The 15,229-nt window shown below is 44.8% G+C and overlaps 1 protein-coding gene across 5 annotated transcripts in view; it reads right to left on the minus strand.

Moving 5' to 3' along the window:
- The window catches only part of RASAL2 (RAS protein activator like 2), a 310,978-nt gene that overhangs the window by 62,289 nt on the left and 233,460 nt on the right, over positions 1–15,229 (minus strand). For all 5 annotated transcript variants that reach the window (XM_066597470.1, XM_066597468.1, XM_066597471.1 and 2 more), the window contains one exon: positions 5,144–5,256. In XM_066597470.1, the coding sequence (XP_066453567.1) occupies positions 5,144–5,256 (113 nt within the window). The remainder of the gene's footprint in view (positions 1–5,143; positions 5,257–15,229) is intronic.

The raw sequence follows: 15,229 nt of genomic DNA on the forward strand, positions 1-15,229 counted from the left end.
ACACATTCACAGCATCAGGAGCCCAATCGAATCGAGTCCAAATGGTGGAACAGGAGGAGTATAAACAAAAGAAAGGCATTACTGGAGTCAGCAGCTACAAAGCTATGCAGCTAGCCTCTACTGAAATGAGAGGTCCTCATAGAACATCTACAAAGAGCAGTTCTCACTCTGGAGGACCCATTATGTGTGAGCATGCATTGACAGAACAATGTGCATGATGTCATGGCCGATTTACCTTGTAGTAGGAATTAAAAACGTGAGGTTCTGTTCCCATGCAGATTACAGCAGATCAGATGTGCCTCCAGGACTGGTTGACTGATTGGTGGTCACCAGACGTTCCCTGACGGCAGCCATTGCGATACTGGAACTCAAGGCTCCTTCCCAATGACCATTCAGGGATTTCTGGATCTGACCGTACTCTCCATACTTATGAACCTCATCGAGTTTGCCAATATTAAGCACCTTCACAAAACCTAAGCAGCAAAGGCCTCTGGGAGTTCTAATCAATAAGTTAGATGTTACAAGCTGACAGGCATTCCTGTATAGAAGGCAAATTACTTTGAGAAGACAAATGGGAATAGGAGTTAAACACGTTCTTGCCAAAGGACTCCTTGCCAAAACAGGAGCTGTAAAAGGAACATTAACTTTAGAGAATACTCAAACACATACAATGGCTACCGAGCATGAATACACAAGGAACAATAAAAGCGAGATTATGAATGCATCGCGCAGTTGTGTCGAGAAAGAAAACATTTGCGGAATTCGCCTAAAGAAAAGCTGGGGCGAGCTACCGGGGGTAAGAAGTTTAGACTCTCAGCGCGGTCTGGAGGGTGTGGATACGGGTGACGTTATATAACAAAGGATGATAAACAATGTTTATACGGTGGGAAGAACTCTGAGAGAAATGCCTCAGTCTACCCTTTGTGATGGCGCTCTACAGGGTGTAATGAGATTAAGTCATGGGAAAAATATATACAGCCCAACAAAGTATCTGCATACCATCCATGGCTGGTTTTGGTCAACTGATACAACACACTGTTGACCATTGGTCTCAAATAACCGGACAATTGCAATAAATGTATAGCTCCAAGAAATAAATTCTGGCCGAATTAGTAGAACATCTCTGTTTATGGTCACCTTTAGAGATGAGGTATGAAGATACAGTACTGAAAGATATAAAAGTTACATGTACCTAGTCATCTGTTTGTACAACTTATAGGAGCTTGGGAAGCGTTGACCTACGTTCTTGCCACTTGGGATTTTCCAGGTCGGCAACTGACTATAACCATCCATTTATGCAGCCTCGGAAGACCGCCCAAAAAAGATGACGTGTTATGGTCCTCTGAGAGCTAGCCGATTGCTCGTTTGCCTGACAATTGGACCGTGTAAAAAGATCAATAATCAGCCGACGAACGTGCAAACACTTGTTCATCAGCTGACCGCCTCGTTTATGTATGTGAGCATAAAAATGCTTGCCGATGGGCGGTTCATCTCCTTGTGTGAACAGGAAGATGAACAGCCGGCCTATATGGATGAACAGTCATATCAGCGATAATTCAGGCCACCTAAAAAAGGTTTAACCCCTTAGTGACGGCCCTATAGTGTTTTTAGTTCCTGCCATTGCAGGACCTGTATGGAGGGAGATAGGGCCACTATCTCCCTCCATACAGCACGGGCGTCAGCTGTTTATTACAGCTGACACCTGCGGGCAATAGTCACAATCGGCTATTAACCCTTTAAATGCCGCTGTCAATTCTGACAGCGGCATTTAAATCCCCCAAATGTTGTTCAGGGGTCCCGTACGGCCCCCCCGCGGTGAGATCGGGGGAGCCGTGCAGGTATCATGGCAGCCGGGGGCCTTCTGAAAGGCCCCAGGGCTGCCTTAGGAGACTGCCTATCAAGCCATCCCCGTGGGGTGGCTTGATAGACTGCCTGTCAAAAAGCAGTATGACGTATTGCTATAGAATTACGTCATACTGCAGGAGCGATCAAAGAATTGCTGATTGTAGTCCTCTAGGAGGACTAAAGGAAAGTGTAAAAATAAGATCAATAAAGTTTTAGTAATTATAAAAAAAAACCAAAGTAATAAAAGTTCAAAAAAAACAAAACCTTTTGCCATATTTGCAATAAAAAAAAAATCAAAATAATAAACCAAAAATACGTGTTTGATATCGCTGCGTCCGTAAAAGTCCGATCTATCAAAGTAATGTATTATTTACCCCGCACGGTGAACGTGGTCCGAGAAAAAAAATAAAGAACGTCCGAAATGCACTTTTTTGGTCACCCTATCTCAGAGAAAAAATGTAATAAAAAGCGATCAAAAAGTCAATCGTATGCGAAAATGGTACCAACAGAAACGTCAGGATGGACCGCACTAAATGAGCCCTCACATAACTATGTCGACGGAAAAATTAAAATGGACACAGAATAATTTTAAAAAATTAAATATCTTAAAAAAAAAATACAAGTAGTACAGCAAAAAAAAAAAACTATATAAGTTTGGTATCCTAGTAATCGTACTGACCCATAGAATAAAGTTGTGGGGTCATTTTTGTTGCAGTTTGTGCGCCGTAGAAACAGGACGCACCGAAAGATGGTGGAATGTTTTTTTTTTTCCATTTCTTTCTGCTTAGAATTTTTAAAAAGTTTTTCAGTACATTATATGGTACAATAAATAGTGCCAATGAAAAATACAACTCGTCCCGCAAAAAACAAGCCCCCATACAGCTATGTCGATGGATAAATAAAGGAGCTACGATTTTTTAAAAGGGAGGAGGAAAAAACGAAAATGAAAAAAAAAAAAAAAAAAAAAAGCTCCCTCACTAAGAGTTTAAATGAAATAAGCGCTGATCGAGGTGCGTGTTGATTGGCGCTCGTTAAATTGGCCCAACAATCTGTCCCATGTAAAAAGAAACATTAAGGACCATTATGGCTTTTCTACAGGTCAAGTTGCTGGATGCCCGTTTATTGAACGTTGATAGCGTTAGCCTAGTGATACGTCACGGATATCTATATTGAGAGAATCTCTTTAAAGTGAGTCGGTCATCAACTATAAGCACCATGAACTCAGTTATGGTACTTCAAGTTTAGGTGATGTGGAATCCAAGGTGCGTCTTTTCATCCTCGCCCGGCCCCCTGGTGAAGTCAGTGAGCGCACATCAGCTTGACTCTTCTCAGAAGACTATGCCCGCACGTTCCTATTCATCTCCATGGGAGTGCATGCGCAGAGCCTTCTGAAAAGAGTCCACAGAAATGGGGAACCGGATGAGTATGAAAGGAGGCTCACAGACTCCACAACCCCTAAACTATAAGCGCCATAACTTAGTTGATGACAGGTTCCCTTTAAAGCACCATTTACACGCAACGATTGTCATTTGAACGAACAAACGACTTTTTTGCTTTCGTATGCCGAGCGTTTACACGTAAAGATAATGGTTTGAAATCCTCACCATTGCCCTCTTAGCTATGTAAACACTCTATATGTTGTTTGCTCAGGTGGCGTGTGTATATGCAAACAATCTCTAAGCGGGAGGTTAATTAGTGCGAAGAGAAGCCATTGTCTACTGCAGCATGAGTCATTGTGATTAGGTGGGCAAACAATCATCTCTCCCCTCAAGTCTTTGAAAGACTTAATGACTGAAGGAATGCCATTTAAACCGAATGAACAAGTGAATGAACGACTATTTTTATGCAAGCTGAAACTCAGCGACAAAAGTGAACGAATAGTGCACGATGGCTTGGCGTTTACACGTAACGATTAATGTGCACTTTCGCTCGTTTGAACGAATTTTGAGTGATAATCGTTGCATGTAAAGGGGCTTAATTACCCGTAATTAATTTCCTCAGATCCACCCAGAGGTCCAGGATGGTATCCTGTAGGGAGACCCTAGTGCTCGGAGACCGTCAACAGGACATAAGCGACCGAAGAAGAGAGTGCTATGGTGCCTGCAGCCTTTATGAGCAGCGGTGGTAGAGATTCCCTAAGTGCCCAATCAGTAGATGTTCACAGCCCAGGGATTTCACACCTACTCAATATCCCCTTTATGAAAGCTTGGTAATGTTTTATCATATTCCCGCAACGTTCACACATTAGATCCAGAAATGTATGATGGAATAATCTGACCAGTATATAATTAATGAAAATTATCTCCAACCACCAATCACATTTAGCATGATATACCAGACCTTTAACTCTTTCCAATCGAATTTGTATCCTGGTTTTCCTAGGGAGCTTACTCTTTTTCTGCTGTAATACAAAGGCGCTATCTGCTGGCTAAAGCCAGTACTGCATGAGGTGACACGTTGGGATAGGCTCCGACAGCAGAGAGGCTGGCAATATACAGTAAGAGAACCCCGACGGACGTCTTTCAATATCGGAGCTGTACAGCCTTAAATCATAATGTCTTCAGACGTCAGACAGTGGATTGGAAAGGGATAAATTACAATAGTGCTGGCCGGAGGACAGAAGTCGGTGACAAATGACGGTTTCCGTGCAATAGCAAAAGTTTCTACAAAGAGCCAAGGAGTATATGATTTCTATAGGATTAGTCTAATCAGTTAGGAAAATGCAAATGCAGACAGTCAGCAAGGAATGCTGGGAGATTTTAGCTCTGAAGTCTGTATCTTGTGAATGCAGCTCTGAACTGGAACACAGACTGTAACTCAGGGTCAATATAAGTGATACAATGCGTTTTCAAAACGGAATTATGATTCTGTTATTGTCCTAAGTCTAATACAGCTAATAAAACAAGGAGACGAGTTATAAAAATGTGCGAGAGAGACGAGACTCCTGTCTCCTGCCACAGACCGGGCTCCCTCTGTGTCATATTCAGCCCAATTAGTCAGCTAATTGCTGCAATAAACCCACCTTCGTCTTGTGAAGGCGTTATAAATCTCCCCTGCTGTATTTTACACGTAGACATGGCCCTGTGGGGACGCTCGTCACAAGTATTTTTATACCCTGGCCATAACTCTGCAAATTAATAAGGCTCTGGCTGCTTCTGTGTGCGCCAGATTTATGGTACTATACATCACTCAGCTATTGGAGACGAGAAGACGGGGTCACACAAGTAAGCGGCAGCGGTACGCCAGGGCTGCGCTAAATTGCCATACATATCATCCGAATAGGCTCAGCCAATCTTACCTGTCACTGTCTGCGGGCCGCAGTGATGGCAGGCGGAAGCTTGTGTTTCTGTCCAGCTTTGACTGACTCTTCGTTCTCTTTATTGAGCCTTTTAGACGTTTACTGAAGAAGCCCTAAGGAGAAAAGAGGAGGCGGTGAGTCTTACACATACTGTATCTAATCTGGAGATGGAGAATAATCCCATCCACAACCTGTCAGATTTATTATAGTAAAGGGCCACTCCGGGGAGATTTTTCTTCATTCATTATGTACCTAGTCCGTGTGTGTGTGTGTGTGTGTGTGTGTGTGTGTGTGTGTGTGTGTGTGTGTGTGTATGATGTATGTATATATACACACACACATACATATATACACACACACATATATACACACACACACACACACATATATATACATACACACACACATACATACATACATACATACACACACACACACGTCGGCTAGCATCACCTTGGTTAGTTATTCCTTTCTATCAGAAACTTCCTGGCACCCTTCTCTTCCGGTGATCATGTGATCGCATTCTGATCACCTGGAAATTACCTGACTTTATATTCTCAGGAGTATTCAGTTTTTCAGACAGCACCATTTCTTTGGGATGATATTGTATGGACTCTACCATACAATCTAGAGCACCGCCGGATGAAGCACATTTGAGGCATGAGCCAGGGTTGCTGCGGTCTGCATCAAATGGCTTGGGTCACAGGGGGTGCTGCTTCATCCAGGGCATGTTTGAGTGGTGGACTGTAGGGACTCAGCAAAGTTGGGTGTGAACGGCCTGAGGGTTCCTGTACGGCAAGTAGGTGGGTCTGGAAAGATACTAGGGAGCTTGACAGAGAGGAGGTTGTGGTCCGAGAGCGGGAGAGGGAAGTTAGTGAAGTTGGCAGCAGAGCAGAGCCGGAGGAAGACCAGATCCAGAGTATTGCCATCCTTGTGAGTGGGAGAGGCTGTGAGTTGTGAGAGACCAAGGGAGGAGGTGAGTGATAGAAGCTGAGAGGCAGATGGGGTCATTGGTGGGGATGTTAAAATCACTTAAGATGAGGATTGGAATTTTGCAGGGTCGGAAGTGGGGGAGCCAGGCAGCAAAGTGATCCATAAACAGGCGGGGAGCACCTGGGGGGCAGTATAAGACTGCTACTCGCATGGGCAGCGGACGGAAAAGTCGTAGGGCTTGTACCTCGAACGATGAGAAAGTTAGTGAGGGTATGGGAGGGAGGGGGGTGGATGACCTGGTAGGTACATTTTGGGGAGAGTAGAGTACCTATTCCTCCACCACACCTGTTTTACGGTCTTAGGATATAGGAGAACTGCAGGCCATCATAAGACAATGCAGCAGGGAAGGCCGTGTCAGACTGCTGCATCCACGTTTCTTTGAGAGCTAGCAGATTTAGAGATTTAGCAGTAAAAAAGGCGTGGATGGGGAGTTTGTTGCATGCTGACTGGCAGTTCCAAGTTGCACATTTAAATGAGCCAGGGGAGGGTAAACATGGGCTAGTGGTTGAGCTCAGGGGTGTCTGAGTGAGGCAGGTAAGGGGTAATAATAAGGAGAAGTGGAGGCTGGGCCAGGATTGGGAGAGATATCCTCAGCTGCTAGTAGCAGGATAGCGAGGGTGAGCAGATGGTTAGGAGATTTTTGAGGAGGACTGTTATGTTTGTCAGTGGTATTGGGGGGCTTGAGGCTTAGTAAGAAAGTAAAGAGTGCATGCGAACTGTGCATGCGTGAGGATTGGAAAGAGAGGCTGGTGTGAATAGAATGCCCTAGAGGTGTGCGTGGGAAAGAGGGTCTGAAACGAACAGCAAATATAAGGACAGAGGTGATAGCATTAGTGATAGTTGTGAAGTGCGAGGCATTTAGGCAGAGTTTGTGGCCTACCTGTCTCCTGCCCTGTCGAACTGCCATTTCTAACTGCGTGAAACACTTGATCCAGCTCACACTTAATACAACTCAAACACATGGGGCTATCATTGTTACACTGATTTTATAATGCAAGTAAATATACAACAGGAATACAGCTGGGAGTGGCTACTTAAGTTACATTGACTAAGCAGCTAGAGTTAGTATTGCAAACCCACTGACCAAAAAGGAGGGAGGGGAATTTATTGCTCTCCTTAGATAAAGCAAACATTTCAGACAAGGCTGAGTGGAGATGCTATTGGGGGAGGTGAATGTCAAATATGACTAAAAAGTAAAGTTTCATTTAGCCAGGAGAACATACCAAATGCAGACAAGAGTCAAAAGGCAGTATACACAGTTCAGAGCACAACCACAGCACAGAGGATTTTAGCTGAGGAGTTTAGCAAAGGTATTATTGTATCTTGATGCCACCGGAAGTAGAGGTGGTGTCAAGATACAGACGGTTTGACATGGCAGTGACGCCCCCTTTTTTGCGACTGTTTGCACGGCATTTATCCCTTCCTTGTGCTCACAGGTCCTGCTTCTTGTCCCGCTGTGACTGTAGGCGCTGAACTTTAGCGCTGCTGGGAGGGCACCGATGCCTACAGTTACAGCAGGGCCAGGAGCAGGAGCCGTCAGCAGCACGGCAACCAGCAGAAGCTGTAAGAAGGAGGAAGGGGTGGCAGGGAGAGTGACAGCGGCCCCCCTTCAAGCAAGCAGAGGTGACACCGGCAGCAGGAGCTGTGAACAGCCGCAGCCACCAGCAGGAGCTGTAAAGACGGGGAAGGGGTGGCAGGGAGAGCCACAGCGGCCCCGCTACAAGCAATCGGAGGTGACAGCAGCGGCAGGAAGAGGAGCTGTCAGCAGTGCAGCAACGAGCAGCAGCTGTAAGGATGAGCAAGGGGCGGCAAGGAAACTGACAGCGGCCCCTCTACAAGGCAGCGGAGGGCATCAGCTTCAGCCTTGCTGCCACGCTGGCTACAGTCACAGCGGGGCCAGAAGCAGGACCTGTGAGACCAAGCAAAAGGAGAATGCCATGCAGCCAATCAGAAAAAGGGGGCGTCACCGCACTGTCAAACCCCCTGTATCTTGACTCCACTACTACTTCCGGTGGCGTCAAGATACAATAATACCCTTAGCAAAGTAGTTTAGCAGGTAGCAAGTAGGTTCAGCTTGGAATGAGATAATGCAAGGAGACATACCAAATGCAGACAGGGGTAGTAGAGCATAGAGAGCAGGGAGAAATCTATACATCAAGATGGTGCTTGATAAGCATCAGATGGGAGGCCACACTGTATGGAAGTGATTGCAATATGCAGAGGAAACCTCCAGACTGCAACAGGCAATCAGTTGAGGGGGGCAAGGATGGGAAAATGTGTTTTCTCTGGAGGGGCCCTTTAAAGTGCCATTTAAGGAGACAACAATGTTTAGAAAAGGATATAGATATATATATATATATATACACATACACACACACACACACACACACACACACACACACACACACACACACACACACACACATATATATAGCATTCTCCTATGTTGAACGGACTTTAAACATTACACATCCTGAGCTTCCTATTTCATGATCAAAATATCTACCACCAGCAGAGTAGTAGTAGAAGGGGGGATATTTCTGAAACACAATGTCGATTCATATGGCATTTAGTGTCTGTGCAATACTAGGGGACAACCACTAGGGGAGCTGCAATGTCTGCCATTAGTGGTTGTCACTGAGCATCTGTGAATTGTGAAGGAGACCAAGATAACACAGAGCGCTAAATAAAATATTAAAATTCTCCACACAAGAGGATAAGTCAGCGACTAATATTTGCAGGTAGTTTGCTGAGAACATGGGGATAAACGCTCTAACAATCAGGATGCTGTCACAACGAATGGAGCCAAATACGTCCCCTGAAAATTAGGAAACCTGTCATAAACAAAAATGCTCCAGTTACAGCGATGCCGCTGGGACAGATTTTAGAAGACACGACGCCTGTGACTGCAGTAAATGATTCATTATTCTATTAAAGAGACTTTGTGCTTACAGCAGCCGCGCTTATAGTCAGGTTGGAAGATTGCAAGCTCTAAAACTCGCTACTACATGCCGGCCATTAGGATGGATGGAATATATGGCCGGGCTGAGGCTCGACAGAGCGAGAAGTGCCATTTCTTGCAGCTTTCTGGTCTGGCTCATAAAGGGGTCCCACCAATGGGGTAATGCAGCATGTGCCCCTTTAATGCGCCGTACGCCTTCCTGTGCTACAGAGCGGCCGCTGCTTACAGTGAATGAAGGCGGGCAGGGGGAGAGAAATCTCCTCCAGCCGCCCTGCCTCCCTGGTGGCCGTACTGTGAGCGATCCAGCGATTCTCACTCCTGTGTAACAGCATGGGAGCGAGTATACACAGGGACGTGTATCGGGCATCGTTTGCCCAACGCTGGTCTCAGGTAAATGGGTCTTTAGGCTAGACCATGAATGGTAGATCTACAGGAGTGCACCTCCCAGGAGCTGTACTGATCAGGCCAGGTTCATCGGGCCAGTTTGCTTGTGCACTGAACTGATTTCTGCAGAAAGTAGGCAGCTCTGTTCACACTGCAGAGGCCAGGCTTGGTATTACAGGCAGAGTTCCTATTGAAGATAATGGTAACTTTGCCTGTAATACCAAACTTGGCAACTACAGAGAGAACGGAGCTGTCTGCTTCCTGCAGAAATCAGCTCAATGCCCACCAGACGAATAGCTAAATAACAGGGCTCCTTGGTGGCGGATTTCCACTGATCTACTACCAATGGCTAATTCTGCGGATAGGCCATCAATTCTTTACAACTGGACAACTCCTTGAAAGGTAAAACTGAAAAATCCCTATCGTAACAGATCCAAGACACAAGTGGAATAGACTGAATGGTAGATGGAGAACCACAGTAAAGGCCCATTTACACGCAAAGATGATCGCTCAAAATACGCTCAAAAGACAGGATGACTGACCGTTTGAGCGATCATTTTGCATAAGCTGCTAATGGGCACTAATGCCCTTAACAGCTTATTACCTTCATTTGCATGTGAACGAGCCCCCCTGAGCTGTATACAGAGAACAGCATGGTGTTATCTGCATACAACCCCTTTGTTCTGCCACGGGACTGCGGCTAAATACAATGTTATCAGCGCTCTCGTGGAGAATCACAACGTGCGGTCCCTGCTATCAGCTCTCCAGCTGAACGATGGATTTTAAACTCAACTAAAATCATCGTTCAAACGAAAAGCAAATGATGGTAGCATTTACACGCAACGATTATCGCTCAAAAGACATAACTTGCGTGAATTTTCAGCCATAATCGTTGGGTGCAAATGGGGCTTATGTCCCACTGGAATAAACATATCTGCTGTATCAGGATCTGAACAAGGGTATGATAACACATTGTAGAGAAAATCTACACCAAAATCCGCAGCGGAATTTACTCACTACATCGCATTAAATTCCGCGCCATTTCTGCAACAAATAGAGCATGCTGCGGATTTGAAAATCCACAGAATGATTGTCTTCTGCGCAGTTTTACTCCACTGACCGTGAACGGGGTTTGTTCTCTTGCATTGCTGCAGAATTACAGCGTGAAACCCGCAGCAAAACCATAATGCGTGAACTCACCCCAGCGTGCCGGCTATGCATGGCAATGGACCAAAGAGTCTAAAGAGCTTCTTAAAATACGGAGAATATCCGCTACTGTAAGGTATTCAAACATGCAAAAATAAAAAAGGGCATCTGGCGTAAATACCTTCACAGCACTGGATGCTTTCAGATATAGGCTGCTCTGGATATAAAAACATATCAAATGATCTATATATGTATTGCATTCATAGGATATGCTATATGGGCAGGCGCTTGTACTATAAAAGAAGACCATATCTTCTGCTCGGATACAGGAGTCCTACGTGACGTATCCCGCTTTCTCCTGCTGATTGTTAATAAATCAGCCTCATGTTTAAAGCCCATTTTCCCATGCTTTAAGAATTATTGTCAAGCTGGTTGTCGCTCTTTGTATAAATCATCTGTACTAAGCCTCTGTGAATGAAAAACCGCTATCGGGCACCGTAATTAGACAATCAATGTCAATAAGCTAGAGATAAACCTCTAACGATGCTTCGGGCGTTCGGCGCAACAAGGCTCCGATGAGCTCCCATAAGCAATTTCATGCACAATATGTCTGTGTGTTCAGCCGTCATAACAGAGACATGCAGGAAATATAAATGAATGCGCATATTTGGAGATTTCACGAGGGGCGTTCGCTGGCGATCCGATGAAGGAGAACCAGAGGATTTTTTTTTTAAAATCGCTAAACATATGCTTATAAGGATGGAGCAGACGGATGATAAGGAGAAACCTCAGATCTCAATATGCTTCAGAACTCAAGGATTTCTGCGTGTTCCTGCTTGACATATGATGCAAAGCTCAAGTTACACAACTGTATCGGCCAACAGCTATCTGCTATATATTAAACATAGAGAGAGGAAAAAAGACCGCAGGGTCATCCAGTCGCCAACTATAGATAGATGCTTATCCCTTGAATTCAGTGATTGTTCATTTTCCAACCACGTCTGCTGGAGGTTTGTTCCAAGCATCTACTACTCTTTCAGTAAAATAATACTTTCTGATCTTCCTTCCAACTAATCTCAGGTTGTGTCCTCTTGTTCTAGTGTTAGCTTCCTGAAAAAACACTTCCCTCTTCAACCTTATTTATACTTTTAATATATTTCAAAGCTCTGATCAGGTCTCCCATCAAAACCTTTAAATGTTCACTAGCTTGTGCCCCGGTGTAGTCTGCAGTTCTACGGTTTTATGTTAAATAGAAAAAATCTATTCATGGGCCCGACAGTGCCCCCCCCCCCCCCCCCACCAAGTCATTCATGGGCCCGACAGTGCCCCCCCCCCCCCCCCAAGTCATTCATGGGCCCGACAGTGCCCCCCTCCCTAACCATAGTATGTAAGGCCGAATGAAGACAATGTCCATATAGTCCAGCCTGTTTATCCTGCTATGTTGTTGATCCCCAAGAGGCAGGAGCCAATTAGCCCTTTTGGGGGAAAAATTCCTTCCCGACTCCCTAATGGCAATCAGACTGTTCCCTAAATCAACCTCTAATAGTTCCTACCTGCCTGTATACCTGGATTAACATCCTGTAATATCCTTCCGCTCTATAAAGACATCAAGTCCCCTTTTAAACTCCTCTATGGATTTTGCCATCACCACATCCTCAGGCAGAGAGTTCCACAGTCTGCCTGCACACGAACGGAATTTCTAGCGCGTTATTTTAGGCACATTATCTGCCCCAGATCGCAGCCAATATACTCCTATGAGGATCCGCAGTTGTCCCCAGACGGACGGATTTGTATCGCGTTTTTTCACGCGCTTGAAAAAATCTGCGACCTGTTCTAATTTGGGTCGGATTCTGCGCGTGAAGCCTCCAATACAAGTGAATGGGTGCATTTTTTTCACACAGTACATCCGCATTGCAGCTGCGGATGGAGTCACTGGTTGCTATGACTACAGGAAGTAGGCGTGGTAGGAGGCATACCAACACACAGCACAGAGCTTCACAGGCGAATTTCAGCAGCAGCACTGCCCTTCCAGTCACCTCATCCACCAGACAGCAGCCACAAGCCACCAGTCATCAGCCACCAGCCTGCAGCCACCAGGCGTAACGAATAATGATCAACATGGGCAAACTTGTCGCAATGATGCAGGACTTCCCTAGCATATGGGACAGTAACTCCCCAGAGTACTTAAACAAGAATCGAAAGGAACAATCCTGGCTTCAACTCTCCGCTCAGGTTTATGGGGATGCCTGGACGAACGCAATAGAAGCGGAAAAGAAGAACTTGCGTGAGTATTATTCGCTATTGTGTCAAATGTCTTTTTTTTTCATTTTAACCCCTTAGTGGCCAAGCAGTTTTACTTTTGTTTTTATTGTGCTCTTTTCCATCTCCACTTTTAACCCCTTAGTGACGGAGCTTTTTTGCTTTTTTCCTTTTTTTCCCCCTACTCCCTAAAAAATCGTAGTTCCTTTATTTATCCATCGACGTCGCTGTATAAGGGCTTGTTTTTTTGTGGGACGAGTTGTATTTTGCAATGGCACTATTTATATAATTATATTTATATAATTTACTGAAAAACCTTTAAAAAAATTGTAATCGGAGAGAAAAAAAAAAGACTTTCCACCATCTTTCGGTCGTCCTGTTTCTGCAGCGTGCAAAGTGCAACAAAAACGACCTGATATTTTTATTCTATGGGTCAGTACGATTACTACGATACCACACTTATATAGTATTTTTTTTGCTGTAGTACTTGTATTTTTTTTAAAAAGATATTTAATTTTTTTAAATGATTTTCTGTGTCCATTTTCTGCGTGCAATAACTTTATTTCTTTGGCCACATAGTTGTGTGAGGGCTCATTTTGTGCGGTATGTCCTGACGTTTCTGTTGGTACCATTTTCGCATACAGTTGACTTTTTGATCGCCTTTTATTACATTTTTTTCTCAGAAATAAAGTGACCGAAAAAGTGCATTTCGGGCGTAGTTTCTTTATTTTTTTTTACCACATTCACCGTGCAGGGTAAATCATACATTACTTTGATAGATCAGACTTTTACGGATGCAGCGATACCAAAACGGTTACACTGCAGGACGGACGACTCTCCGCAACGCTGGCAGAAAAGAGCACATGACCGGCTCCATTGCCGGACTTGTGTTCTTTCCTCCAGCTCTGTGGAAAGACGTCCATCCTGCATTGCGGCCGTCTTGTGCAGGAAGACGGGTGCATCAGCCGCCAGGATGCACCCAAGTTACTAAGCCCTCCCTGTTTGTTTTTTGCGGGAACAGTTGTATTTTCCACTGGTGCCACTGAAGCGGCATTTATTGGGTTAATAGCCTTGTTCAGCAGACACCCGCAATGTGTAGAGGGAGATAGGTAGTATTTCTTGCCAATGCAGGATGTAAGAATGCAAAATCTGTAGTAATGAATTCCTCTTGTGAATTTTTTTGCAGTGACTGAAATAAAGTCACGCTGGAGAAGCGCCTGAAAAAAGTTACATGGATCAACCATGCCCACAAAGACATCTGCTCACCGGGTGAAAGCATGTTGCCAGAATAATTTAACGGTGCTCACACAAGCAAGAGGGACAAAACGGAGTCTGGGTGTTGGTTTTTAAGCTGTTTTCCAAGGAATGGGCAGTTCTTTAGGGGTTGGGTTTACAATAAGGGGCAGCTGCTGGTTTTTCTGCGCGTTTTTTTCTGCAACACATCCGCGTATATCCGCGCGTGATTTTTCACGCATCCGCACCTATCCGCAAGCACATTTAGGTACCATACGCGCGTGAAAATCCGCTAGCGGAATTCGGAACGCTCGTGTGCAGGCGGCCTAACTGCTCTTACAGTAAAGAACCCTTTTCTGTGTTGGCGATAAAACCTGCTTTCTTCTAGATGTAGCGGATGCCCTCTTGTTACCATCGTAGTCCTGGGTATAAACAGATCATGGGAGAGATCCTTGTATTGTCCCCTCATGTATTTATACATGGTTATTTGGTCGCCTCTTAACCTTCTTTTTCTAGAGTAAATAGTCCCAATTTGGATAGCCTCTCTGGGTATTCCAGTCCTCTCATTCCATGTATTAGTTTACTTGCTCTTCTATGAACCCCCTCAAGCACTGTGACATCTTTCCTGAGCACCGGTGTCCAGAACTGTGCGCAGTATTCCATGTGAGGCCTGACAAGGGCCTTATATAGTGGGAGGATAATGTTCTCGTCCCTCGCCCCTATACCTCTTTTAATGTACCCCAAGACTTTATTAGCTTTTGCAGCAGCTGACTGGCATTGGTTACTCCAGTTTAGTCTACAGTCCACTAGTACCCCCAGGTCCTTTTCCATATCACTATTCCCTAGCAGTACCCCATTTAGTGTATATTGGTGGCATCCATTTCTCCTGCCCATGTGCATAACCTTACATTTATCAACATTGAACTTCATTTGCCATTTTTCTGCCCAAGCCCCCGGCCTATCTAGGTCCGTTTGCAGCCGTACATTGTCCTCTGTTGCATTGATTATATTGTATAATTTTGGGTCATCTGCAAATATTGATATTTTGCTGTGCAGCCCCTCTATCAGGTCATTGATAAATATGTTGAACAGAATGGGGCCTAATACTG

This window comes from Eleutherodactylus coqui, chromosome 3 (genome assembly GCF_035609145.1).
Source record: "Eleutherodactylus coqui strain aEleCoq1 chromosome 3, aEleCoq1.hap1, whole genome shotgun sequence".
In the NCBI taxonomy this organism is placed as follows: domain Eukaryota; kingdom Metazoa; phylum Chordata; class Amphibia; order Anura; family Eleutherodactylidae; genus Eleutherodactylus; species Eleutherodactylus coqui.